This window comes from Microtus pennsylvanicus, chromosome 15, assembly GCF_037038515.1.
Source record: "Microtus pennsylvanicus isolate mMicPen1 chromosome 15, mMicPen1.hap1, whole genome shotgun sequence".
Lineage (NCBI taxonomy): Eukaryota > Metazoa > Chordata > Mammalia > Rodentia > Cricetidae > Microtus > Microtus pennsylvanicus.
The window spans coordinates 26,253,844-26,277,469 of record NC_134593.1 but is presented as its reverse complement, the minus strand read 5'-3'; the positions used below and the strand labels follow the sequence as shown (position 1 = coordinate 26,277,469).

General features: G+C 47.5%; 1 protein-coding gene across 4 annotated transcripts in view; it reads right to left on the bottom strand.

Moving 5' to 3' along the window:
- Adra1a (adrenoceptor alpha 1A) overlaps positions 1–23,367 on the bottom strand; it is a 111,040-nt gene extending 87,673 nt beyond the window's left edge. For 3 of the 4 annotated variants that reach the window (XM_075949164.1, XM_075949163.1, XM_075949165.1), the window contains exons 1-2: positions 23,025–23,367; positions 20,175–21,641 (exon numbers count right to left, since the gene is read on the bottom strand). In XM_075949164.1, coding sequence (XP_075805279.1) covers positions 20,175–21,057 — 883 coding nt within the window. In that variant the 5' untranslated portion in view covers positions 21,058–21,641; positions 23,025–23,367. Of the gene's footprint in view, positions 1–20,170; positions 21,642–23,024 lie in introns of all 4 variants that reach the window. The other variant, XM_075949166.1, reaches the window with a different exon arrangement.
- Positions 23,368–23,626: the final 259 nt, after the last annotated feature.

Sequence of the window (23,626 nt, the reverse complement as noted above, 5' to 3'; positions counted from 1 at the left end):
AAGGACAAGGACCTGAGTCTGAGCCTCAGAGTCTGTTTTAAACAAAGCCAGGTGTGTGGGTAAGCATTTATAACCTCAGCACTAGAGAGGTAGAGACTGGCAGATCTCGAGGCCTCCATGGCCAGCCAGCTTTAGCCCATTGGGTGAGCGTCAGGCCAGAGGAAAACCTTGTCTCAAAGCATAAGGTGAACAACATAGGAACAGTACCTCAGACTGACGCCTGCCTTTTATAACTCCCTCTTTCCCCCATAGCCACACCCATACCTCCCACCAAGCACACAAACCAAAGGTGTGAGTCAGAGAGAGGGCTCATTTGACAAAGGGCTTACCACACAAGCAATAAGACCTGAGTCTGGATTCCCAGTATCCGCATAGAAAGCTGGGCATGGTGGCATGTGCCTGTAATCTCAGTCCTAGGGAGGCAAAGACAAGAGGGTCCATGGGGCTCGTGGGTCAGCTAGACTAGCTGCATCAGTGAGCTCCAAATTCGTAAGGGACCCTGTCTCAAAACGTAAGGCGCTCATGGAGGCAGAGGCAGGTGGATCTCTGTGAGTTCGAGGCCAGCCTGGTCTACAAGAGCTAGTTCCAGGACAGGAACCAAAAGCTACGGAGAAACCCTGTCTCGAAAAATTAAAAAAAAAAAAAACGTAAGGCGGTGATTAAGAAAGACATGCAACATCAGCCTCTTGCCTCCCTAAGCATGTTCATCCACACGGACACACACACACACACACACACACACACACACACATGCCTGCTAATTGTCTCAGAAGGTGATAAATTCTGAGCCTAGATTGACACCCTGACCTCCTTTGACAATACCTATGTGACCGTCAGAGCCCAGTGCTGAGTTTGGTCACAGGCCAGCTGTGAAGGTAGAGACTTTTTAGAGTCTGGCATTCACTAGGGTTTCTTAAAGCTATTCTGAGACGCTAGTCCAGTGTGGGCTAGCTCTCCAGAAGAGGAACACTCAGGTTCACTTTAAGAGAGAGAACTGATGTGGTGAAAGGGGCAGGTATTTTCTCAGTTCTTCCCAGAGACTAGAAATTAGAAGAAGGAAGAGAAGGCCATGGGGTCGGGGGAGAAAGCACACAAACTAATTTCATGACTCCCCCACAATTGGAAGGTCAGGCGAGCTAAGTTGGCCAAGGTCAAGAGAGAGCAGGCCCTTGGCACTACCTCCTGCCGTATGTTCTCCGTATGAGACACCTCTGCATGGAGCTGCACACTGACCTTGGACCTCACCGCCATCTGCCTGTCTGGGTGAATCACAGGAAGGCAAGATGCAGTTTCTCAAGTCTGTGCTTCGCTCGTGATGCCAAATCTCCATCCTGACCCTTGTGAAACACTATTACCCAAGAACACTCAGATAGAGTCGGCATTAGTAAACTAAGAGCCTGCGGCTGTAACTCCCTTCTAAGGAACACAACCGGACTGTAGAGATGCTCGCAGTGGGATACAGGCAGGCAGGGATCCTGGGTAGCACCGAGGACGTGGTCCACACGGTAGCAGAATGTAGGGAGGCAGTGACTGGGTGGGAGATGGTATTGTGCACAGGACTTTTCTTTCTGACTGATGTTTGTCCCAGAAGATCCATTTGATACTGACACCTGATCTTTGACACACAACCAGCTCTTGCCAATGGCTTGATTTATACCAGCCAGGATGAAGGCAGTTACCGTGAAAACCCCAGTCTCGGGTTTGGAAAGTATAAGGGATATTTATAATGACTATGGAGATGGCTTGTAGCAATGCACTTCTTGGGGCATTTCTGCTTTATTCTGAACACAGGCATTCTTTCTTTCTTTTTAAAATATGTTGTCCTGCGGAATTTGGCAAAAGAAAAGTTTTAAATCGGATTGGAAATATCACCTTCCCAGTTACATAGCTGAAGCAGGAGGCCTTGATTTACTAAAACTCTATTGGTTTGAAGACAAATTCAACTCTAAATGGGGAAACTGCTCAAAGGTCAAGCTTGGCCTTAGTTACTTTGGAAGAGCCGCTAAAGCACTTTTGTCCCTGGTGGAGGCCGGGTTGACACGGGGAGCTGTTATTTGTGTTAGTTCCCACACCCATTTTTCCACCTCTCGGTAACAAGGCAGAATTACAGCTGAAGGGAGCAAACCAATCCTTATGTGGGCATGGGCACAGCTGTGGACATGCCACTCACCATAGCAGGAGTAGACTGGCCTCTGCAGCGTGCTTGTCTGGAGGGCACGGAGGACATTAAGGGCATGAGACTTGGCACCAGGGAGATGCACTCCAGTGCTCGCTCCGCCACATGCTCCTTGCATGACCCTGGGCAAGTTACTTCATCACACTCTGCCACACTTTCTTTTTCGAAATGAGAACCAGAATGCTTGTTGCTCTAAACATCTTCCAGGATTTCATGAGTGAATGTGCATAAACCATTGCGTATCTACTGCAGTCAACTAAGGTCTATGAGGAAGCCAATCAAAAGGAAGAATCGCGGGGAGGACAGGGAAACAAACGGGATTAGATGCGCTGGGATGTTTTGTCTTCTGGTCCACCTGCGGCTCCTTTTCCCAGAGATCCCAAGCTTGACTCTCTCCTCCTTCCCTTTCTCATCCATCTAAATATGAAGGCGGCCATTCCTGTGGATGCTGTGATGGCCAATACTGATTATGTCACCTTGACACTATGGAGGAGACAAACCTCTGTGTGCAAATAGGAAGTTTCTAGATTTGGATAACTGAGGTGAGAAGACCCATATGGAATGTGGGGGGGGGGCACCGATTTGAGGGATGGGGTTCTGGACTGAATGAAAAGGAGAGAGAAAATGTGAACATTCTCCTCTCTCTGCCTCCTGACAGCAGGCACAAAGTGACCAGCTGCCTCATGTCCCTGCCACCATAGCATCCTGATGATGAGGGACTGTAACCTCGAACTGTGACCCAGAGTAAAACCCTTGTTTACTTAAGTTCATTTCTACTGCTGTGACAAAATACCAGGACGGAAAACAACCTGGGGAAGGAAAGGTTTGTTTCATCTTGTAACTGTGATGTTACAGACTTTCTGAGGAGAGTCAGGACAGGAATGTGGAGGCAGGGACAGAAATAGAAGCCATGAAGGGACTTGGCTTACCGGTTTACTCCTCATTGCTTGCTCAGCCTGCTTTCTTATACAACCGAAGAACTTTTTGTAGTGGCATTTTACTTGTATTATGATAAATAAAACTTTCCTGAGGATCAGAGAGTAAAACAGCCCCACTGGTCAGATTTATAATCCAGGCAGTGGTAACACACACCTTTAATCCCAGTAGCCTTGCTGGTTGCCATAGAAATTGGTAACCAGTGCATGCCTTTAATCACGGTGGTGCATGCCTTTAATCTCAGCCCTAGAGAGGATTATAAGATGGGAGGAAAAAGCTCTCAACACACAGTCTCATTCTGAGATTTCTGAAGGCAGGATTGCTATTTCGCACTGAGGTTGAGGTTAAAAGCCAATGGTTGGCTGTTTTGTTTTTCAGATCTTCAGGCAGGCTTTATTTATTGAAATACAACTGAAACGCCACTACACCCTTGTAGAGTTGGCACTGCCCATAGTGAACTAGCCCCTCCTATATCAGTCCTTCCAAAAGAATACTTTGAGGAGGCGGACTATTTATCTCTGTTCTGTCCAATATGGGCGCCATCAACTCCATGTGGAGATGGAACACCTGAAATGTGGGGACTCTGACTTTTAACTTTATCTGATTTGAGTTTTACTTGCACGACTCTGGGAGAAGTTCTGAATCAGTTACTGTGTGTCCGGGGCATCTTGTAGGGTAGCACAATTGCAAAGACTTTCACTTCTATGCCATAATTTCAGGCTGAATACTATCAAAACTCCAGGCCTTCTGGGGCCACCTGCTTGCCCATCACCTCTCCTATGTTGTGCTCCACACGGCCCTCCTCCACACTTGAACCCTTGGGAGTTCCACTATGATTCTCCCACACGTGTGTGGCCTCTCACTCCCACTGACCCACCGTGAAATGTTTCTACTCTCTTCCCTGCCCTACCCCTGTCCTTAAAATCTGAGAAGCACTGAACTTCTCGTCCACACGCATGCGTCTGAACTTACTCTAGCCCTGTTCTCTATGTTACTTAGCTGTTTGCAAACTCTCAGTGGCTTCTCACTTCCTCTTAGTTCAAGACTCAAATTTTTATCTGGTTTTCAAAAAGACCTTAGGGACAGTGTTCCACCAAATCTGATCATTGTTTACTCCACAATTCTTACAGTCTATACGACACCTCCCTTATACACGCACACATACACACACACACACACACACACACACACACACACACACACACACGCCCGCACATTCACAGACCCAAACCACTGATTATCTCACTCCTGACCTTGACATCCAACCAGCTTTTCCAATTCTTCCTTTCAAAATCCCATTGAAACCTCCTTTTCTCAAGAACTATCCTGTGACTACGTAAGCTCCCCCTCCCTGCTACATTGTATCTCTGAGCTTCCAGACCATTCCTAATACACATAATTTCATCCCGATGACTGTTGTTCGGTTTGCGGAACCTTCCTCTCAACGTGGGCAGTGAGTCTTCTTCCAAGTACCTCACAAGACTCGGCTTAGAACTGAGGATCCACTAAATGACCCAGTGCTTCAGAAACACCAGAAACCCTTCTTGATTAACCAGCGGGTTCAGGGTTAGCGCTGGATATGAACCCACCAGAGAACTCAGTGGACATTAGACCACAGAGTTAATCATTTTCTCTCTGCTTGCCCGACGGCCTGCTTACTCCTAGCTTTTGTTTTCTCCTCTTCACGCAGGGGACAAGAAGAACAGTTAATATCGGGGGTGGAGCAGAAAGTGCGGAGCTGTCTGTTTTCTCCTGAAGGGATGGCCACCGTTAATGCTACATTTGCCAGAGAAAATTAACATGACACAGAAGAGAAACCCTGGAAGAGCCTCTGTCATGCAATAATGCTTGGTAGCATCAGATAAATTATTAATTCTCTATGAATTAATGGAGAATTTATAGGAGCAGAAAACGTGATGAAAAATACCGTCTTAAAATCTTGCGGACAAACATAGGGTGAGTAAAATAAGTTACGATGTTGGACTGGTTATGCCCGAGGCAGAATATACACACGTTAGGGATGGCCTGGGCATTGCCATCTGAAAGGATAACCCAAAGCTCAACCAGAGAGACCGAATAAGGTACAAATTTGAAGACTGTAAGCGAAGCAGAAGGAGGAGAATTGTTGGGAATCACAGCTGATCCAGGAGTAATATAGAAGAACGTGGTGCTTTGGCCCGCAGGGCTCAGTGGTGCCATCATTGTCAGTTGCATAAAACAAATGCGACTGTTAATTTTCCCGGTGTATTTCTAAGCGGAGACCGGAAATCATCAGAGCTCTGAGCCCTGGGAGGTAACTGTTTCCCCAAATCTTTGGAGCTAAATGTAGTTTGGAATGTAGATATTCATAAAGGCAAGGAGTTGTATAGTGATTATGGTGTCACGTTTCTAGTGCGGCACATGCCCGAATAAAACATGAGCATTTGTGAAGCACGCTGTGGGAGTTTAAAACCAGCAAATAGGTTCATGAATGCAGATTACACTCTGCCGAGAGAGTGCTCATAGGCCAGGCTACGGTCCCCATTATTATTTTAATTGTAGCTATTTAGGAGGTGCCTCTTGATAGCTTACTATGTGTAGACACTGAGTAATCCTATCAGGGAAGCTAGCTTTTTCATCTCTTGGAAAGTTTGGAAATAGTATATCAGCACCACAACTTATTAATATTGAACCATGTGTCTTGGTAGGTTTTGAAATGAGACATTCCAAAGAGAAGTGTTTCTGCACCACACTACACGATTTTCCATAAGAAGCAACGATTTTGAAAGTTTCCAATTAGCATCCAGAGACGTAAAAAAAAAAAGTGGGTAACAATTTAGACAAATTACCTCAAAGCTACAATAGTCAAAACAGTGTGTTTTAACGTAAAGAAAACATATGTGCAATAGATCCCACATAGTGGGATGGGAGCCCACGAGATGGCTCAGTCAGTAAAGTTGCTGCCAAACAAGCATGAGGATCCGAGTTCTGATCTCAGGCACTGACGTTAACAAACAAACTACAACAACAAGAAGCCAGGAGCCGAGTCTCATGGCTGTAACAGTGCTAGTGGGGCAGAGGCAGACACAACTGCCAAGTAAAGTGGTGAGCAGTAAGTTTCCTGAGAGTGGGAGAAGGTGGCGGAGAGCAGTTGAGAACACAGGGGAAGTTACCCTCAGACCTCTGTATGCGCATAGTAACAATGTGTCCAGTGGCCACAGCTGTTGAGTGGGGAAGAGAGCATCGCTTCAGAGATGGTGCTGAAACAACTGAATCTTTCCAGGCTGAAGAAAAAGGGTGGAGCCTTGCCTCACACCAAATACAAAACTTAATTCACAGTTAACTCTAAGAGCCAAAGCCATGAAATTCCTAGAAGTAAACATAGGAAAAAAAAAAAAAACTTCCTTTGGATTAGGCAATGGTTCCAATATATGGCAATCCAACACAAACAACAAGAGAAAAGGAAGATTGCATAAAAAATCAAGACAGATGCCTGAAATTCTAGTAGTTGGAAGGCTGAGGCAGAACAATTGCGAATCTGATGTCAGCATAGGTTATATATATATTTATAAAGATATATTCGTATATATATGAAGTGAGGAAAAAAGGAACAAAGAGAAGAAGGTAGGAGGAAGGGAAAGAACAGGCTAAAGAATAGAAATATCTGCGAACTCACAAAGCTGATAGAGATCTAGTATCTGACACCAATAACTCTTAAGGCTCAGCCACAGGTGGCAGACAGAAGTGGACAAGAGACTCAAGCAGGCAGCTACTACTCCAGAGAGGATGAACAAACACGCCATAAGCACACAAGAAGGCCCAGAACATCAGAGGTCATTAGGAAATGACAAGCAGCTGAGAACCACTGCGTGCTCAGTGTCCACGGCTGCAACAGTTACAGGCAAGGAAATAAGAAGTGGCTGCTGTGACCGAACGGGGCCCTGGTGCACTGGGTGGTGGCAGAAACTGGGGCAGCCGCTGTGGGAAACGTTTGGCAGACCCTCTGTAAACTCAACCTAGAAGTCTCAGATGACTCAGCAATTCCACTTCTGAGGACGTATCCAAAGGATCTGCAGCAGACACTCAAACAAAGACTGAAACACCAATATTCATCTCGGCAAATGTTCTAAACTAGCCCAAAGGGGGAAAGCATTCAGCTGCCTGTCAGGGGACGGACAGGTAAGGAACATGGCGCATAGGCACACAATGAAATATTAGTCGCTTACAAGTCACAACATGGGTGACTTCTCAGAAGAGCAGGCGAAAGGAAAGACGTACCGAAGGCTACGCATTGTGTGATTCCTTATGGATCAGAGCAATCATACAGACAGAGAAGGATGGATGTCTGCCAGGAGCAAGAGAGGAATCACTGCTACAGGATACGGTTTCACGTGGGGTGAAGGAAAAGAGCCAGTTAGTGGCGATGGGTGCACAATACTCGGTGTGCTGTCAAATGCCATTGACCTGACACTTTAAAATTGTTAAAATGGCAAATTTGTATGTCATGTGAATAGCCAAAATTAAGCAGACAGACAGACAGACAGACACACACACAGACACACAGACTCACACACACACACACACACACACACACACACACACACACACACACACAGAGTGATAGGAAGACTTTTAAAAAACCTTCAGGAATCTGGGTGTTCTAAAAGAATTATTTAAGATGTGGGAAGCCCAGTAGGCTATGGTGGTCGATGCCCATCATCCTAGCCTTTGGGACGTGGAAACAGGAGGGTCAGAAGTTCAAGGTCATCCTCCACTCCATAAGGAGGTTGAGGTCAGCCTGATATGCATGATATGGCTCAAATTTTTTTATTTCTAAGATTGCCTACTAGCAATTGGCCAGTGATAGTGAAATCGGGAGAGAAGACAAGCCAACACCATTGCAGACCGCAGGGATACTTCATAATGAGGGACGGGTCTACACAGTCAGCTTGTGAAGAGCTGGTTTCTAACCCAAGCTAGATGCCTGGCAAGAAGCTCAATGCGAACAGCGCATAAAAAGAAAGTGAATGCGAGCTGTTCCCTTCTCAAACCCTTTTTGGGCAAAGGCTACTGCTCTGCAGGCATTCCAGTATGAGGACAGCCTGGGTGCCCAGGTCGGCTTCGTCCCCTTCCTTTGGGAAAAGGCAGGCTGCTCTTCTTGCAGCAATCCTCTCAGGCCATTTACTGAGTCTGGAATTTGACACCCTTGGTGAAGAGCAGCCTGTGTGCTGCTCCTCTGGCAGGGCTGCCAGCAGGAAAGGGGGTGGGGCGGGCGTGTAGAAGTTAGTGCCTGGGACTTGGGCTTTGCAGTCTGCTGTCACCAGCAAGGCACCGCTTTTATCCAGTTTAGATCTTGAGTATACTTTGCACGGTATTCTGAAACTTGCTTTGAAAGCCGTCAGGCTAATGCAACAGCCCCTTGGATAAGCAGGCAGAGTGCAGAAGGTGGGCAATGTCCTGTGAGTGAGAGCCGAGAGCTCGCGGTGGACAGTGAGGCCCTTTGCACTGCTCCTGGGTAGACAGCCACCCAGGACCAGCAAGAAGTCACTGACTCCCAGCTGGGCCTCAGTTTCCTCGCTTTACATCAGTGTTGCAGCTTCTATCCTGAAGTCTGAGAACTGAATTGATGCCGTAAGTGACGTACACACACCAGTGGCGAAGAAGGACACAGTGCGCATGCTCCCCACTGGTATGTTGGCAATCCAGTCTTCAGGATGGTGGGGTATGGGCAGATGGGAAGTAATTAGAATTCAATGAGGTCCTGAGGGTGGAGACTTTTGAGAGGGGACTGGTGTCCTTTTAAGGAGAAGAGGGTTAAATTCTTTTGCCACGTGAAGACACAGGGAAGGTGAAAGACTGTCTGTGGGTCTGGAAACTGGTCATGCCTCCTCCCCCTGAGCCGAGCCAGAGCTAGGAGTCATCACAGCTTCCAGAGCCGTGAGGACTAAATGATGCTGTTTAAGCTACTAATCTGCTCCGCTCTGCTCCGGCAGCCCCAGGCTGACAAAGACAAGTTCCCATCATGCTATATGGAAGTGCCCACACGCCGCTCAGGAACAGTGGGAGTTCGCCAGCCCTGGGAACATTTGAGAAACTAGAAAATGGATAACGGTGCAAACGCAAGAAATGAATCATCAACATACACCTATTAAACATTAAATCTCTGAAGCATATGAACTATTGATCATCTATTAATTCTAAAAGCCTCAATTACTCCCCTAGCTAAAAATTACCACGTTTACATTTGCCGACTAGAATGCAGTAAATTGAAATTAATTTTAAAAAACTAGGCAATAAAATACTAATTATTTTCAAATTAACCACTACCAAAGGACCCCTTTGATGTCTACACAGAACAAAAGAAAAACCAGAATTAGAAATACATGCCAAGCAGATGAGAAAAGTGGAGGGTGAGACATTAGCGGAAGAAATGAGAATTTGCTTAGAGGAAGATGAGTAGCTTTGATTATTTTCAACCTTCAGAAAGAGAGGATCAAACACATAAACACTGTGGTCAAGCTAATATTGAAAAACAAAACTGTAACCAGGAAATGAAAGAGAGAAATTGCTAGAGACTAAATTAATTAATTGGAAAGCAGATGAAGATAATAAACCCTGAACCTGAATTTGTTGAGAGAAAATTAGGAAAAAAACTAATAAAATTGACAGTCTTTCAGTTTCTCACAGTGGACAGGAACAGTGTCATAGGAAGAGGCCACTGGTGTCTAAAGTGGGAGATGAAAAACATGTCCAAGAGATGAAAAATTACAGAATGTCATGCATAAATCCAGACTGAAACATTCAACTGCAAGGAGAAGGAAAATGGAAAATAAAATAAAAACTTATCAAACCTGACAATCAGCATAGATCAGTATCCGTGGAAGGAATGGAAACACGTCTCAAGGACTACATCCATAAAAGGAGCCGAGCCCAAGTGTTTTATGGGGCAAAGTTTTCAAAGCTTCAGGGCACACATAATTCTTATGCTAGTTCAACTGTTACTGATGGTCAGAAAAAAAATGCAAAGTGTCACAACTTGCTTTATAAATCTGGTACCCAAAAGTGGCAAAGATGAGAGACTGACTCCGTGTGGAGGCGGAAACACAACTCGAAGGAAATGTTTAGCGGGGCAGCTTCCTAATCTGTCAACGTCTAACCCAGAGATGTAGGAGAGGACAACGGGATGGGACAAAACTGACTATGTCAATGTCACCCAAAAGATTGAAAAGAGAATCTGTGTTTGACGAAACTGTAGATCCGTCCAGCTTTGATGAAACCGTGTAGCAAAATGGAAATAAATTAAAATGTACTTTAAAACTGGACCTGAATAGTTCTATAAAGCAGGGAAAGGTCAGCCCTTAATTTGATGAGATGTACTGATCCATAACCAATAGTCAGAGTCACGTGCATGCGTGCGTGCGTGCGTGTGCGTGTGTGTGTTTAAAATGTCAAGGCAGAATCTTTTAATGCCATTGTTACAAATGGGTTTTGGGAGACGTGTGACCCAGGCAGAGTGACAGCAACAGATCAAAGGTGGGTCGAGAAGGTCCAGAATCACAGCAACACCAAGAGCCAGGAGGTTTCTGGGAAGAGTGGACAGCCAAAAATGCATGGGATGATTTGAAAAGGAATATTCACTCAGGGGTTTTAAGCCAGAAGGCCTTAAACTGACCACAGTCCCTTGCAAATGTGCAGGGAGCTGGGGAGGAACAAATGCAAATAAAGTATTACGAAGGCGCTGCAATTCAGTGAGTGTGCACCAACACTGAAGTACAGAGAGAGATGAGCGGGAGAGAAGTAAAAGAGATTCAAGGTCCCTTTTAATATGACCAACAGCACTTTCAAAGTACGCTAGGATCTGATAGATTCGTCAATACATCTATGGAGACAGATCTAAAACCATTTCTAAATTAACATAGTTATGAGCCTTCTACCAAGATACAAACAAAACCTTCCAGCTAGAACATACGCCATGCTTTGGAAGAAACAGGCTATCTGACTCACACTAGGGATGTGTCTCCAAGTATCCCCAGAGGACACATTCCATGAAAAAACGGATTAAAATGTTTGAAGGCATAACTATTTTCTATGTCTACACGACTGAAAAAAAATAAGCCCATAAAAATACAAATAAAATGGTCACCGTGTATAAGGATTATATAACTATATCTCCATTCTTCTCTGTAAACCCTTTTTTGTCTCTCAGTAGTCCACTAGCTATGGGTATTCTACAGCAGCTAGGTGCCACTCTGGGAAGTGGGGGGGGGCAAGATTCAAAGCAGAGTACCAGTTATTTGCCAAAGGAAGAGTCCTCAGCACTGTCTCTTCCAAATCACTACAAAGGGAAGGGAAAAAGATGGTGGAAAAGGGCACGTAGTCACTTCTGTGCTCCCTCAACAGGGCTGGAGGAGCCATTCAAATGATCTGAAGACAAGGTAGGTCAGAGGTCAGAGGAAGTTTCTCAAACTCTGCATTCCAGTGTGTGGAAGACAGTCTAGAGCTGAGGGCTCTGCAGTTGATTAGAGACCGAGAGCAAGTCAGGGGCAGTACACATGTCAAGGAGTCCCTAGACCTCTCTGTGCTGGGACCAGAATGAAGACACTACTGAGGATTGGCTAGAGAATTATCAGAGGTGGGCAAGGGGATGCTTGGGACAGAGTGACTCCCCTGCCCCTTGCCAATAGAGCAAGTAGACTCTAGCCAGGGGCTATGAGATCACAGTCAGACCTACAAGTCTATAATTATAGGGAGGGGAGGGTGTGGCTGGCTCACCAGGTGAGCAATGGTTTGTGAGTGATCAGTCTGAGTTTCCTCCGGTGTGGGAGTCCGAGACTAGATACCCAAGGGCCAACCACTGGGCTAACTGACCTCCCTCTGCAGGACACTAAAAACCCACAAACTAATAAGACGGACTTTGGGTCATAGTCTGCACACTAAATATCTCACAGTGGGTTTCATAAAGGCTTGCTCTCACACCTGGTGGTTTGGGGTGACATTGTGGACCTTCAGGAGGTGGGGACATACGTCACTGAGATGAGCTCCAAGGTGGATGGGGGAATTTCTGTTATTTTCTGTCTTGGTTGATTTTCTGGCTCATGGAACTAAGTACTTGCTCTGCCATAGTCTCCCATCATGCTACACTGTCTTTACCAGAAAACCAAAGCAATGAGGCCACTGGACCTTGGGCTGCAGTCTGCTGAGTCATGAACCCAAACATGTCCCTTTGTAAATTAATTTTCTTGGGGGATATATTACAGCAATGGTGCTCAACTGGCAAGCTAAAGAATAGGGTGGAAAGAAGAGAAACTCATTAGTTTCAAAGAAAATGCCTCTGAAAATGTCTTCTTTCCCACCTAAAACCCTGAGGTAAGGCCACAGCTGTGTGCTTCTTACATAGTGCCTACAGAGTCAGACTTCCTTGGGCTAAGACCTTGTCAGGCTAGAGCCTGCTTTGAAAGAGTCAGCTATTGTTCAAGGCCCTGCAGGAGTCAGGGCCAACAGCTCCCTAAGCCAGCAGCGCATTCTTTTGAATATGACAGTATATATCTTCAAGACAGATTTGTCTTGGGGAGGGAGCCGAAGTTAATTTAAAGCCAACTGCGGATATACTATTTGTGATGATGAGACAGGTTTTCTTGTAAATCAGAGCTCAGAAGGCGCTGACCAAAGAGGCACCCAAGAGCCGCGCACAAAGCCTCCCGGGAAGAACACATGATCCACATCCTATCTGGCAGGAGATAGCTCGGCCTGTCCGATGCAAAGGTCCCCCAACTGGTCTATCCACAATCTTGCTTTCATCAAGTTTGTGAGATGCCGAAATGTGAGCTTGTTATCTTTGTGTCCTGGCTGCCATTGGATTAAAAACAACTTGTAAAATGGCTCTCGAACTTTGCCTGGTCTGGTACTTCTCTCTGCAGCTGATACCCACAGCGAGCAACCGGAAAATCCCTGTAGGCATTGGGCTGGCCCTGCCAGATTCTTTGCACATTCTGTTGGTTTGTTTGAGATAAGGTATCACGTAGCCCAGGCTGGCCCTTGAACTCATTATATAGGGGACTTGAACTGCTGAACCTCCTGAACCTCCCGCCTGCACTTCTGAGTGCTGTGATTCCAGGTGGGCCCCACATGCCTGGTTGATTCACACTATATAAGCATGGTACCACTGGAGCTGCATCCCCAGCTCTCCCACTCACATTTAACACGAATGGCCAGCCAGCTATATAGATCTTGGCTCAAAGGTGGGCCATTCTGTGAGAGGATTTTAGTCCTCAATGCCTAGGAGCACCTAGTCCACCGCATGGGTTTTGAAGGTATCATCTACAGCCACTTCCTAGCACTGTGTACAGTTTGGGGTTGTTCATGTGTCTGTCTCATTCTGGAAGCTGGAAACTTGCAGGAAGGAACAAAAAGGACCTTGAGTGTCATACAAAGCACAGCTCACAAGAAATTCTTGCAATAGATGAAAGAGGAAGGCTACTTGGCACACCCATGATCAATACTTGGCAAGAAAACTCCCATACTCCTCCATCCCTGTATGGAGTCACTCCTCCCATACCAAGACACCCCATCTGCTTCTCTCTCCTTTGGACTAAGGTGGGTCGGGTCTCCTCATTTGCTTTGATCCAGAAAGAGGACCAGTGGTGCTGGGCCCGAGGTGGCTGCATTTTGTTCCACAGAGGCCTGGTGGGTAATGCACCATCATGGAGACAGACAGTCCCACTGTGAGAAACTCGATTTAGAAAGTTGGAGGAAGGGAGGCCACCATGAAGGTCAGCCAGTGCTGACCACCAGCCAAGCCGGGTTCTGACTTACATTACAGACTCATATGCAGTTACGTACAGTAACATACAGTTACTGCTGCCCTGTGCCACTGTGCGCTGGGGTGGTGTGTGATGTAACAGGTGTACCTGAAATACTGCTCTTGTGTCATAGAGCAGGATTAGATTGCCTTCACAATGCTGTCTCTAAGACTTCAAACTTTTCTGTAATAACCAGGGGCCTGGTCCCACGTTACCTACAGGGAAGCAATGATTGACACCTCTTCCCTGGGCGCCTGTTGAGGAACCAGTCATTATACCACAATTAGAAGCCCTGCTACGCATCAGTGCTTTCTCTTTGCTATATTGTTAGCTGTCTGAAGCTTTTGCTACATATTTAACTGTTCTGACTTCCAGGGATTTATTATCATTATCTCCAGCGATTCTCCAGTTCACCTAAAACATAACAGATCATTTATGGAATTTTATCAAGTAAACAAATCGTTTTCGCCAGCTCTTCCTTCACCCCGGCATCTCAGCTTAGAACACACACCTGCATCACTGCCCTGTATGATTTCTGTCTTCTGGGGAGCGCAATTCTCAAATGCCCTCTGCCCATGGAAATCAAAACCCAATCCATTTATTGTTTCCTTTAATGCAGAAGCAACAGTGTGGGCCCAAAGGCAATGCCAGGCATTGTATTGAAATACGGTGCTATACACAGAATTCAGACATGTAACTATATGTTTGATAAATGGTGCCCCCTCTTGCTTTCCAGTGCTCTCTCCTTCTCATAGCTCCAGGGACATCCACCATCCATGGCAACAATCAGACCCCCATGGCAACAGCCATATGTCAACACGCCCATGATGATTTGTAGTTCGCAGGAATCCTAATAAGAGCAGCAATTGGTGCCATTTGCTCTGAGCTAGGCACTACAGGGAAAGATGGTTTGTATGGCGTCTGCTGTTTTATGGAAAAGAAAGCTAAGTCTCAGGCCTCAGGAAGCAGTAGGTGACAGACGAGGGGTCAAGTACTGGAGACGATATCATGCAGCTGCTGGACCTTTCCTAGGGGACAGGCTCCAGCCGTCTTTCCTTTCCACAGCTAAAGGCTGACACCTCCCTAGCCTCTCCACTCATCTCTCTCGTCAACACTCACTTTTTACCAGCTGCCACTGCTATGTCAGAATGGCTGATAGCAGCCTCCAGCGTGACCTCCCTCAGCCGAGTTTCAACCAAGCAACTGACTTGCAAAAAAAAGAAAGAAAGAAAGAAAGAAAGGAAGGAAGGAAGGAAGGAAGGAAGAAAGAAAGAAAGGAAAAGACACAGGGCAGGCAAGACTTATGTTTGAAAGCAGTTCAGCTGGATTCTCACATGCCATTACACTATTTATCTCAGCATGCATCCCAGGCTGGGCGGGGAGAAGCTTGGGGGGAAGAGGACTTGTCTTAGCAATGCCAGAGTGACAAAGCCTCCTCCTGGTCTCCAGGAGGACTTTCAAAAGACAGGGTCTTTACATAGTCCAGGCTATTCTCTAAGTCACTGTAATTTGAGTGGAGAGGAGTGGAGGGTGACCTTGAACTCTTGGTCTTCTGGCCACCACCTGCCAAGTGCTAAGACCACAGGTATGGGCCATCACACCTGAGTGGTTAGGAGCCTCTGGTGATGAAACAGAATCCACTCCTTTGTTTTTCTTTAGACAGTTTGCACATGGGTACTTCACTTTTCAGAACGGCACGCCTCCCTCCTTCTGGCTTCAGTTTTGTTTCCAGTCTTTTCACTCTGGAGTTGCCTGGTGCAGATGGATGCTCTCCTCTCTCGGGGTTTGATAACATAATGGTATATTTATTTTTCTGTTCGCGTCTTGTGTGAAAAATGCACTTAAGGCTGCTAATGAAAACAAAAATAACATCTCACTGATGGCCCAGCTGAAATGGCGCTGTCTTAAGAACCTGCTCCATCAGCGGTGGTATTCTAGAAGCTTCTGCAGTGATTTCCAGCTGAATACAACTGCTAAATCCCTCAGCACAGGGTCCTAATACTGTCTGAGCATCAGTTGCTCAGGCCCATGTCAATTACTCACTGTGTTTCTTTAGCTAGCTTATCAGGCCCTGGAAAGCAAGGGCATGCTATATGTAGCTTTCTTTGCTTTAGTATTTGGGACTTATCACCTGTTCATATCTCCTGGGATAAGCATCTTCATATTCCTTTGGTGCTAAGAGGAAATTGCCAATCACATATTGGTGAGTTTAGGTCTCCTACCTCGTCAAGCAGTCTACTGACACACTGTTATCTACAGGTTCTCAGTTTTCCTCTTGACTCTGTTGTCTTTTCATTTTTCAATTTTTTTTTAAAATCATGAGTCCCTCTGTCCTAAGATCTTTATCCAAGCAGTATCAACTCCTTGAGAATGCAGAGCCCAGGAGAAGACTCTTCTAAGTCCCAGGCATCCACCTGCCCTTCAGGACACCAGAGCCTAGGTCATTACGCCCCATCTCCTTTAGAGCCCCAATTACCAACACAAACTGGAGGATCCAGGTATCCATCATCCCTGACTCTTTCCCCCATCCACTCTGTGTGGTCAGGTCATGAACAGAGTCCATGTTCATCCCTTGCACATGCACCCTCTTTACCCTGTTCCCTAGAACTCATATCGATCCTCAGCCACACTCCTGTAGCCTCCAGCCACTTAGCTCTGGGAGAGATTGTGTAGCCTTCTTCCCTGCCCTGTTTCATATTCATGATCATAAATTCCAAATAGGCCCTTGGGACTTTAGCGCCTTGACTAAATTTTTATAATATACCGACTCTCATTCCTAAGATATTTCATGTCTTTTCCTTGCTTCTCAACAGACACATTCCTTATTCCTTTTTCTCTCTGCTTAGGCTCCCTGGGGCCATGGAAGCGTTCCAAAGAGATCTCTAATGTTCTTCTTCACTCCTTCTTGCTAGGGTGCTGGTGTCCCTGGGCTTCTTCGTCATTTCCTTGTCTTGGACACTTTCTGCTCTTGCCTGTGCCTTTGGTGTCCTGCTCCATCCAATCATTCCCATAAGAATATCAACATCATAGCCTATGTTCCACCTCTGAGAATTGCCTCTGGATCTCTCAAGCAACACCCGTCCCCATCGCCCCTCTAGCAAAGGTCTTACTAAGAGTTGACTATTTTCCCTCATCCCACTCCATCTTCCATTCTTCCCGAAGATGCACAGCTGGGCTTTTGTTCCCATCACCTTACTGAAGCTATCAACCTCACCTGACCACTGTCCATCATTTAGGACCGCCTCATCACCAAGGCTACCGCTGGTGTACGTGTGTCCTCTGCCCAGGAGCTGTGTGTGACACAATCGACTCTTCTTGTTTGTGTTGTTGTTTGTTTGTTTTTGTTGTTGTTGTTGTTGGGGGGTAGTTTCTCTGCAACAGCCCTGACCACACTGGAACTCACTCTGTAGACCAGGTTATTTTTGTTTTTAAATATTTATCTTCTGCCTTGGGGGGTTCCACATTCTCCTAATTTTCCTCCTACCTCATATGCCATACCCTTCCTCTCTCCTGTCTGCTTTCCTCCCTGCCTGGTACCTCCAGGGCTCAGTTCTTCTCTGTCTTTTCTCTGGATGCCTCCTCTCTGGCAGATCTCCCAGTGCCTCTTACCCACACATGTGTCCAAGTTTTTACTTTTAGCCCATCTCCCCTCCAAGCTCCAAGTTCACATGTCCACTAGCCACCTGGCAACCTAGCAGAGACTCGGGTGTCTAATAGACATTCCCAGAATAGTGGGAAAGCAATGCTCTGATATTCCCCTTTCTCTAGCCCCTCCCTGCTAGCTCTCTCTCTCTCTCTCCCTCTCTCTCTCTCTCTCTCTCTCTCTTTCTCTCTCTCTCTCCTGTCTCTGTCAAATACATTACCATTTACCTAGTTATTCCTGTTCTGAGCCTAGAAAGCACACTTGAGTGATTTCTCTTTTTTCTCTTCCACATGCACAAATTTGTCAGCTCCGCTTTTAAAAAAAATATTTATTTATTTATTTATTTATTTATTTATTTATTATGTATACAATGTTCCGTCTGTATGTATGCCTGCAGGCCAGAAGAGGGCACCAGACCTTGTTACAGATGGTTGTGAGTCACCATGTGGTTGCTGAGAATTGAACTCAGGCAATGCTCTTAACTGCTGAGCCATCTCTCCATCCCCCATCAGCTCGGCTTTTGAAGGAAGAGCCCAGTGTGCTCACTCCTCACTGCCTCTCCTTGCACAGTACACCAGAGTCCCAGGCCTCAAGACCCCTCTCCTAGACCTTTCTAAAGCCTCCTTGCTGGTCTCCTTGTTTCCACACTCCCTTGCAATCGGCCATTCTTCACCCAGCCACTACAATAATCATTACAAATGATAAAGATAAGCCACTCAGTTGCTAAAACCCCTCCAATGGCTTCCAACCATAAACACACAAGCATGCAACTTTTACTTGAGCAAAAAGACCCCTCATGATGTGACCTCATCTGCCCTCAGCCTCTTTCTGCGCTTGCCTCTTGCCCTTGCTTGAGCAGACGAGGTTTTCTCATCTTTGTACCCACTGTTCCCTCTGCCAACCGGCTCTTCCTTCCTGATTTCACAAGCTTAGCTGAGTGAGCGCTCTGCTTCAATATCCCTACACTGCATAAAATTTCCCAGACTACCTGTTCCATCCTCCTTATGCTACCTGTCTGACAGCACTTAGTAATCCTTAACTTCTTAGGGCATATTTGCACACATCTATTTCATGGGCAAGGGCTTTCTGCCTTGTTCACCCTTAGCGGCTAAAACAAGGGTTCAGCGAGCATTTGAGTAAGCAGGTACAACAATAATATTGTACTCTCAAGGAGGCAGAAAGAGGAGGCGTGTGGGAAGAGAAGTAAGCAGAGAAGCTAAAGAGTGTCCTCCAATAAACTCAAAGCTCCAGCATCCTTCCAGGAGAAAAGTCAGGAACCGTGGACAGGCAGGCACAAAGAAGGCCATATTGTGAGTCAGCCTCCCTGGTAGCCCTGTTCTACTGAATCCCATAACAACAGAAATCCAGTATCCCCACTGTCTCAAAATGTAGCTACTGGTCCTGGCTGGTTGTTGAGCGCTTGAGAAGTGGCTAGTGGTACTGAGAGAGAGAAACTGGGGATAATTTAAATTCAATCCACATTTAAACAGCTGTACATGGCTGGTGGCTATATCATTCGATAGAACTTGAAAAGCATCATGTGGGGCAAGATGATCGTTGCTGAAAAGTCTGATCAGTATCTGGGGGCACAGTTGAAGCTCAAAAATTAGACCTATTATTCTCCCACAGTGTTGCAATATATGCTGCTGTAATTGATACTGGCCTCCAAGGAACTTTAGAGGGATTGTGTTATTAATGTTTTTCGCTATGATTTTGTGTTTGTGAGAGTTCGTGGTAACCAGACCGTGAGTCTGTGTTTTAGCTTACAAACTAAAAATAGCAAAGAAGCGCTTTGGGATTGCATCGAAGGCCTTTCGGAGACAGGGGACTGTTCCGAGTGGGTTGGCTTGTGGATACTTAGGAGGGGCTAATTCATTTCGACAACAGCTAATTTCGCATCTGCAAAAATTGGATTTGCAGAATTATTGTCCCTCTTTCAAGCTGTCATCCGCCACTTCCGGGATGATTCTGGAGAAGAGCGAGGTCTGTTTTCAAACTTGCTGCTAAAAATGAAAGAGTGCTTGCTTACTGGACTGTTATGGTGGATTCTTTAAGGTTTTAATGGTGTTTGGATGTAAAACAGCAATAAGGACCACCATTTCTGTTGTCATGGTGGGTCACCACGTTCTCCATACTCTCTTCCAGAACAAAGCGGAAAGCAAAATGAGCAGCCAGAGCCTATGCAGACACTATAACTAACTATAACTAACACCGTGAAATGAACCGCCTAACCCAATCCTGCTGCCACACATCTGTCCAGAGTAAGCACAGTGGAAAATTTCAAGCCAATAGGACTTACTTCCCCAACCCATAGCGGATGGAGCACAAGCAGTCTGCTTTGGGGACTCTAAAGGAGTGACTGACTTTAAATTAAACAGGCTTAAAGGCATTAAGAAAAGTTGACACTCTTGCTAAAGAGACCAATGAATCTGTAGCAGCCAGGAGCCTTCTTTACTAGAGCTGACAAAGTGACCTAGCACCCACTGCAAAGGCTACTGGAGTAGAGAGAGGGAAAACTCTAATTCCCAGGAGGAAGTCCTTCTGTGCGCTTTGAGATGCAGACCAGCCCTTTCCTCCCTAGTCTCCCACGGAGACTCCCCCTCCCCCGTAGATGTTATGCTGTGGCGCTGAGAACACTCACCGATGGGCATCACTAGGAAGAAAGGCAGCCAGCAGAGGACGAAGCAGCCCACCACGATGCCCAGAGTCTTGGCCGCTTTCTTTTCTCGGGAAAACTTGAGCAGCCTCACCGAGAAGTGAGTCTTATTCTTGGCACTGTGCACCCCGCCGCCTCCTGCTGGGACATTTTTCCGGTGGATGCGGAGCGTCACTTGCTCCGAGTCCGACTTGTCGGTCTTGAGGCCGGACTTGAGGCCCCGGCTTTCCCTCTTAGCCACCACGTAGACTCGACAGTACATAACCAGGATGATGGCCAGCGGCACGTAGAAAGAGCCCAGCGCGGAGAACAGCACGTAGCCGGGCTCCTCGTTGATCTGACAGATGGTCTCATCCTCAGGCGCAGGCTGCCTCCAGCCGAACAAGGGTCCGATGGAGATGACCAGGGAAAGAGCCCAGACACAAAGCAGAGCCCTGACGCCCCTCCTCTGGGTCACAATGGTGGGATAGCGCAGAGGGTAGCTCACACCAATGTATCGGTCGATGGAGATGATGCAGAGGCCCATGATGGACGCTGTGCAACACAGGACGTCCACCGCTGCCCAGATGTTGCAGAAGACCCTGCCAAAGGCCCAGTAGCCCAGGATCTCAAAGATGGCCGAGAAGGGCAGCACTGTGGAGGTGAGGAGAAGGTCTGCCACCGCCAGGTTGACAATGTAGTAGTGAGTCACCGAGTGCAGATGCCGATGACAGGCCACCGAGAGGATCACTAAGATGTTCCCCAACACCCCGAATATGATGAGTCCCCCTAAGATCACCCCGAGCAGAATGGCCTTAGAAATGTTCACTGGTGCTGGTGGGTGGGTGCAGTTGGAGCCTTCGGAAACATTTTCAGCGAGAAGCACCATGGTCCCAGGGAGGGGGGCAAGGTCCGGCTCTGGACGGCCACCCTCTGGTGGGGGTGGGGTGGGGGAAGTGAAGAAGCCAAGTCAAACAACCTCAGCTTGGGGGAATCCTGCCAGCTGGGTTGGGCTGGGGGAGCTAGAGAACACACCTGTTGGAAACCACCCTGGGCAGCCCTGGAAACCCTCAGAGGGCCACACTGAGTCACAGAGCATTAACGGTGACATGGCCAGGGGCGCTCTGGGCTGCTGGGGACACTTTCCCTACCCGAGGCTTGCAGCCAGGTTCAAGGGGACATGCTGAGAATGCAGTCTCAGAGATTACAGGAGTTCGCTTTTCTGCGTGGTCTGATCCATCCTGTGCATTCACATGTAAATTAGAAATTCACAAGTCTATTGCCAGTCTTTGCCGAAAGAGGAATTAAGTGTGGCTCAGCCGTCGAAGCTCAAAGGAGGGACCCTGGGCATCTGGACGCTACCACTGGCCGGTAGATACTCTTAGCTTGGCCGGCTGCTCTGGCGAGGTGGCATGGGTCTGAAATATTTGCTGAGACCGAAGTGGCCCTGGAACTTCGTTTATCTGAATCCAACTGAAAACACAAAAGTGCAAAGAAAAAGGCAGACAGTGAGCCAGGCGCCCTAGACAGCCAGGCCCTGCTGAGCTCGCCCAGTAACCAGACTCCTGCTGGGAGCCCGCTGCTCTGCAGTCCGGGAGTGGCTTTGGGCGGCCTTGACACAGGCGATGAGAGGAACACAGGAGGGTTAAGATCGTGTATTATATCCCCCTCCTCAATCCTCCCCAGTCCTCCCCTCTGGGAAGCTGCCTTCGAGTGCTTCACCTCTCCATCAATGGCCAATTTCAATACCCCAAACAAAACCACACCACCACCACCAATAATAATAAATTAAAATAAAATCAAAACAACCTTCCCACCTCAAATAATGGCAACAAAACCCCAAGCTGCAGTAGCGGAAAGCTGGATTTCGAGAGCCAGAATGAAGAACATAAAACCCCCAAACGCCCCCTCCCTGCACCACCACCCCAGCTCTAAATGCTCGACTGCGGTTGCGGGTTGTCACACAGAGGCAAGTCGGCGGAATCTGGGGGATCCTCCGAGTCGCCTTTTGAACAGGTTGCACCACAGTCACCTGGAGAGGGCAGCCTGGGAGAGCGAACCTCAGAGAGCACGGAACCGCAGGGCCACGCGCACGCTCACTCCCGCGGAATTGGCGCTCGTGGGAGCAGAGCGCGCGAGTCCCCGTCAAGCCACCTCCGAGAGAGAGGCAGGTTCCCAGCAAAGGCGATCCCCAGGACTAAACAGGGCCCTGATAGATTCAGGCAGGATCTCAAAGGGGTGCCCACCCTAGGGATTCCAACCTCTAGCCACACCCGAGCTTCTGGGGAGCTAGGTAGGAGCGCATCACTCCTCGGACCAGGCTTTGTGAGTAGCAGTCTCTGCGGATTCCCTAAGGGTCTAAAAAAGAAAAAGCAAATCCGTGTGCCAGCAGTCGGGATGCCTGAGGTTTTCTGGGTTAGGGGTAATGATCTACCTAAATAACTCGATTTTTACAAACAACATACACCAGGAAACGTGTGTCAGGAGTGCGGGGCTTGGGGACATGCACACTTTGTCTTTTGGGGTTAAGCCCCAAGGTAGGGATCTCAGGTGAAGGCTGCTGTGAAATCACAAGTTCAAGCCTTCACAGGCGATACCCAAACCACGCCACTGCGGAACCCGCTTTCTCCCACCCGGGTCTGTAACTGGGTTAAAATGACACTTGTTAACTAGAAGGTAACTTCTCGTGGCAAATCAGGAAAACGCAGTGGTTTGGGGCGTTGGTATCAAAGCGGGTCCCAAAGCGGAGACGCGGGGCTAAGTGGAGGTCCAGCGTCAGCTGGAGGCCGGGCACACCTGCCCACCCCCACCCGGCCCTGCGGGATCCCTGCGCCCAGCGCCGCCTGTGCTACTCACCTGCTGCGCGGCTGTGGAGGTCCTGGTCTGGGGAAGAGCGGACCTTCAGTCCCCGCAGCCCCGGCTGCTTCTCTGCAGCAAGGAGAGGGGCGGTCTCCAAAGACTGAGTCCCAGTCCTTAGCACCCGCTGACTCACTCACTACTGCCGAGCACCTCAAACTCCGGGCTCGCTTGGGCTTCTCCTAGATTTTTTAAAAATGAAGACTAATATCAGAGAAAAGAAAAGGCAAGTACAGCAAGCCAATAACTCCACGATCACCGGTTTGATATTCAGTTCCTGGACACCAGAAAAGAGCGGCGAGGAACTTTGCGGCTCTGGTTGACGTAGTACAGGCGGTAGCCCAGAGAGTACCGTAATCTCCAGCTGTTACCGTATTCCTCTGCGGCAACACGCACAATCTCATAAAACTCGGGGTTAGTGTCTTTCTCCTTCCTGCCTAGAAGTTGATTCATCTCGCTTCTTTCCATTTCTCTGTCCAGCTCTGTATCTCTTCCCTCCTCCCCCTTTTCATTTTCTCTCCTCCCTCTCTTCACTCTCGATTCCTCTCCCTCCTTCCCTTCTCTGGGTCTACACCCATCAATGGGCTGATATATACATGAAA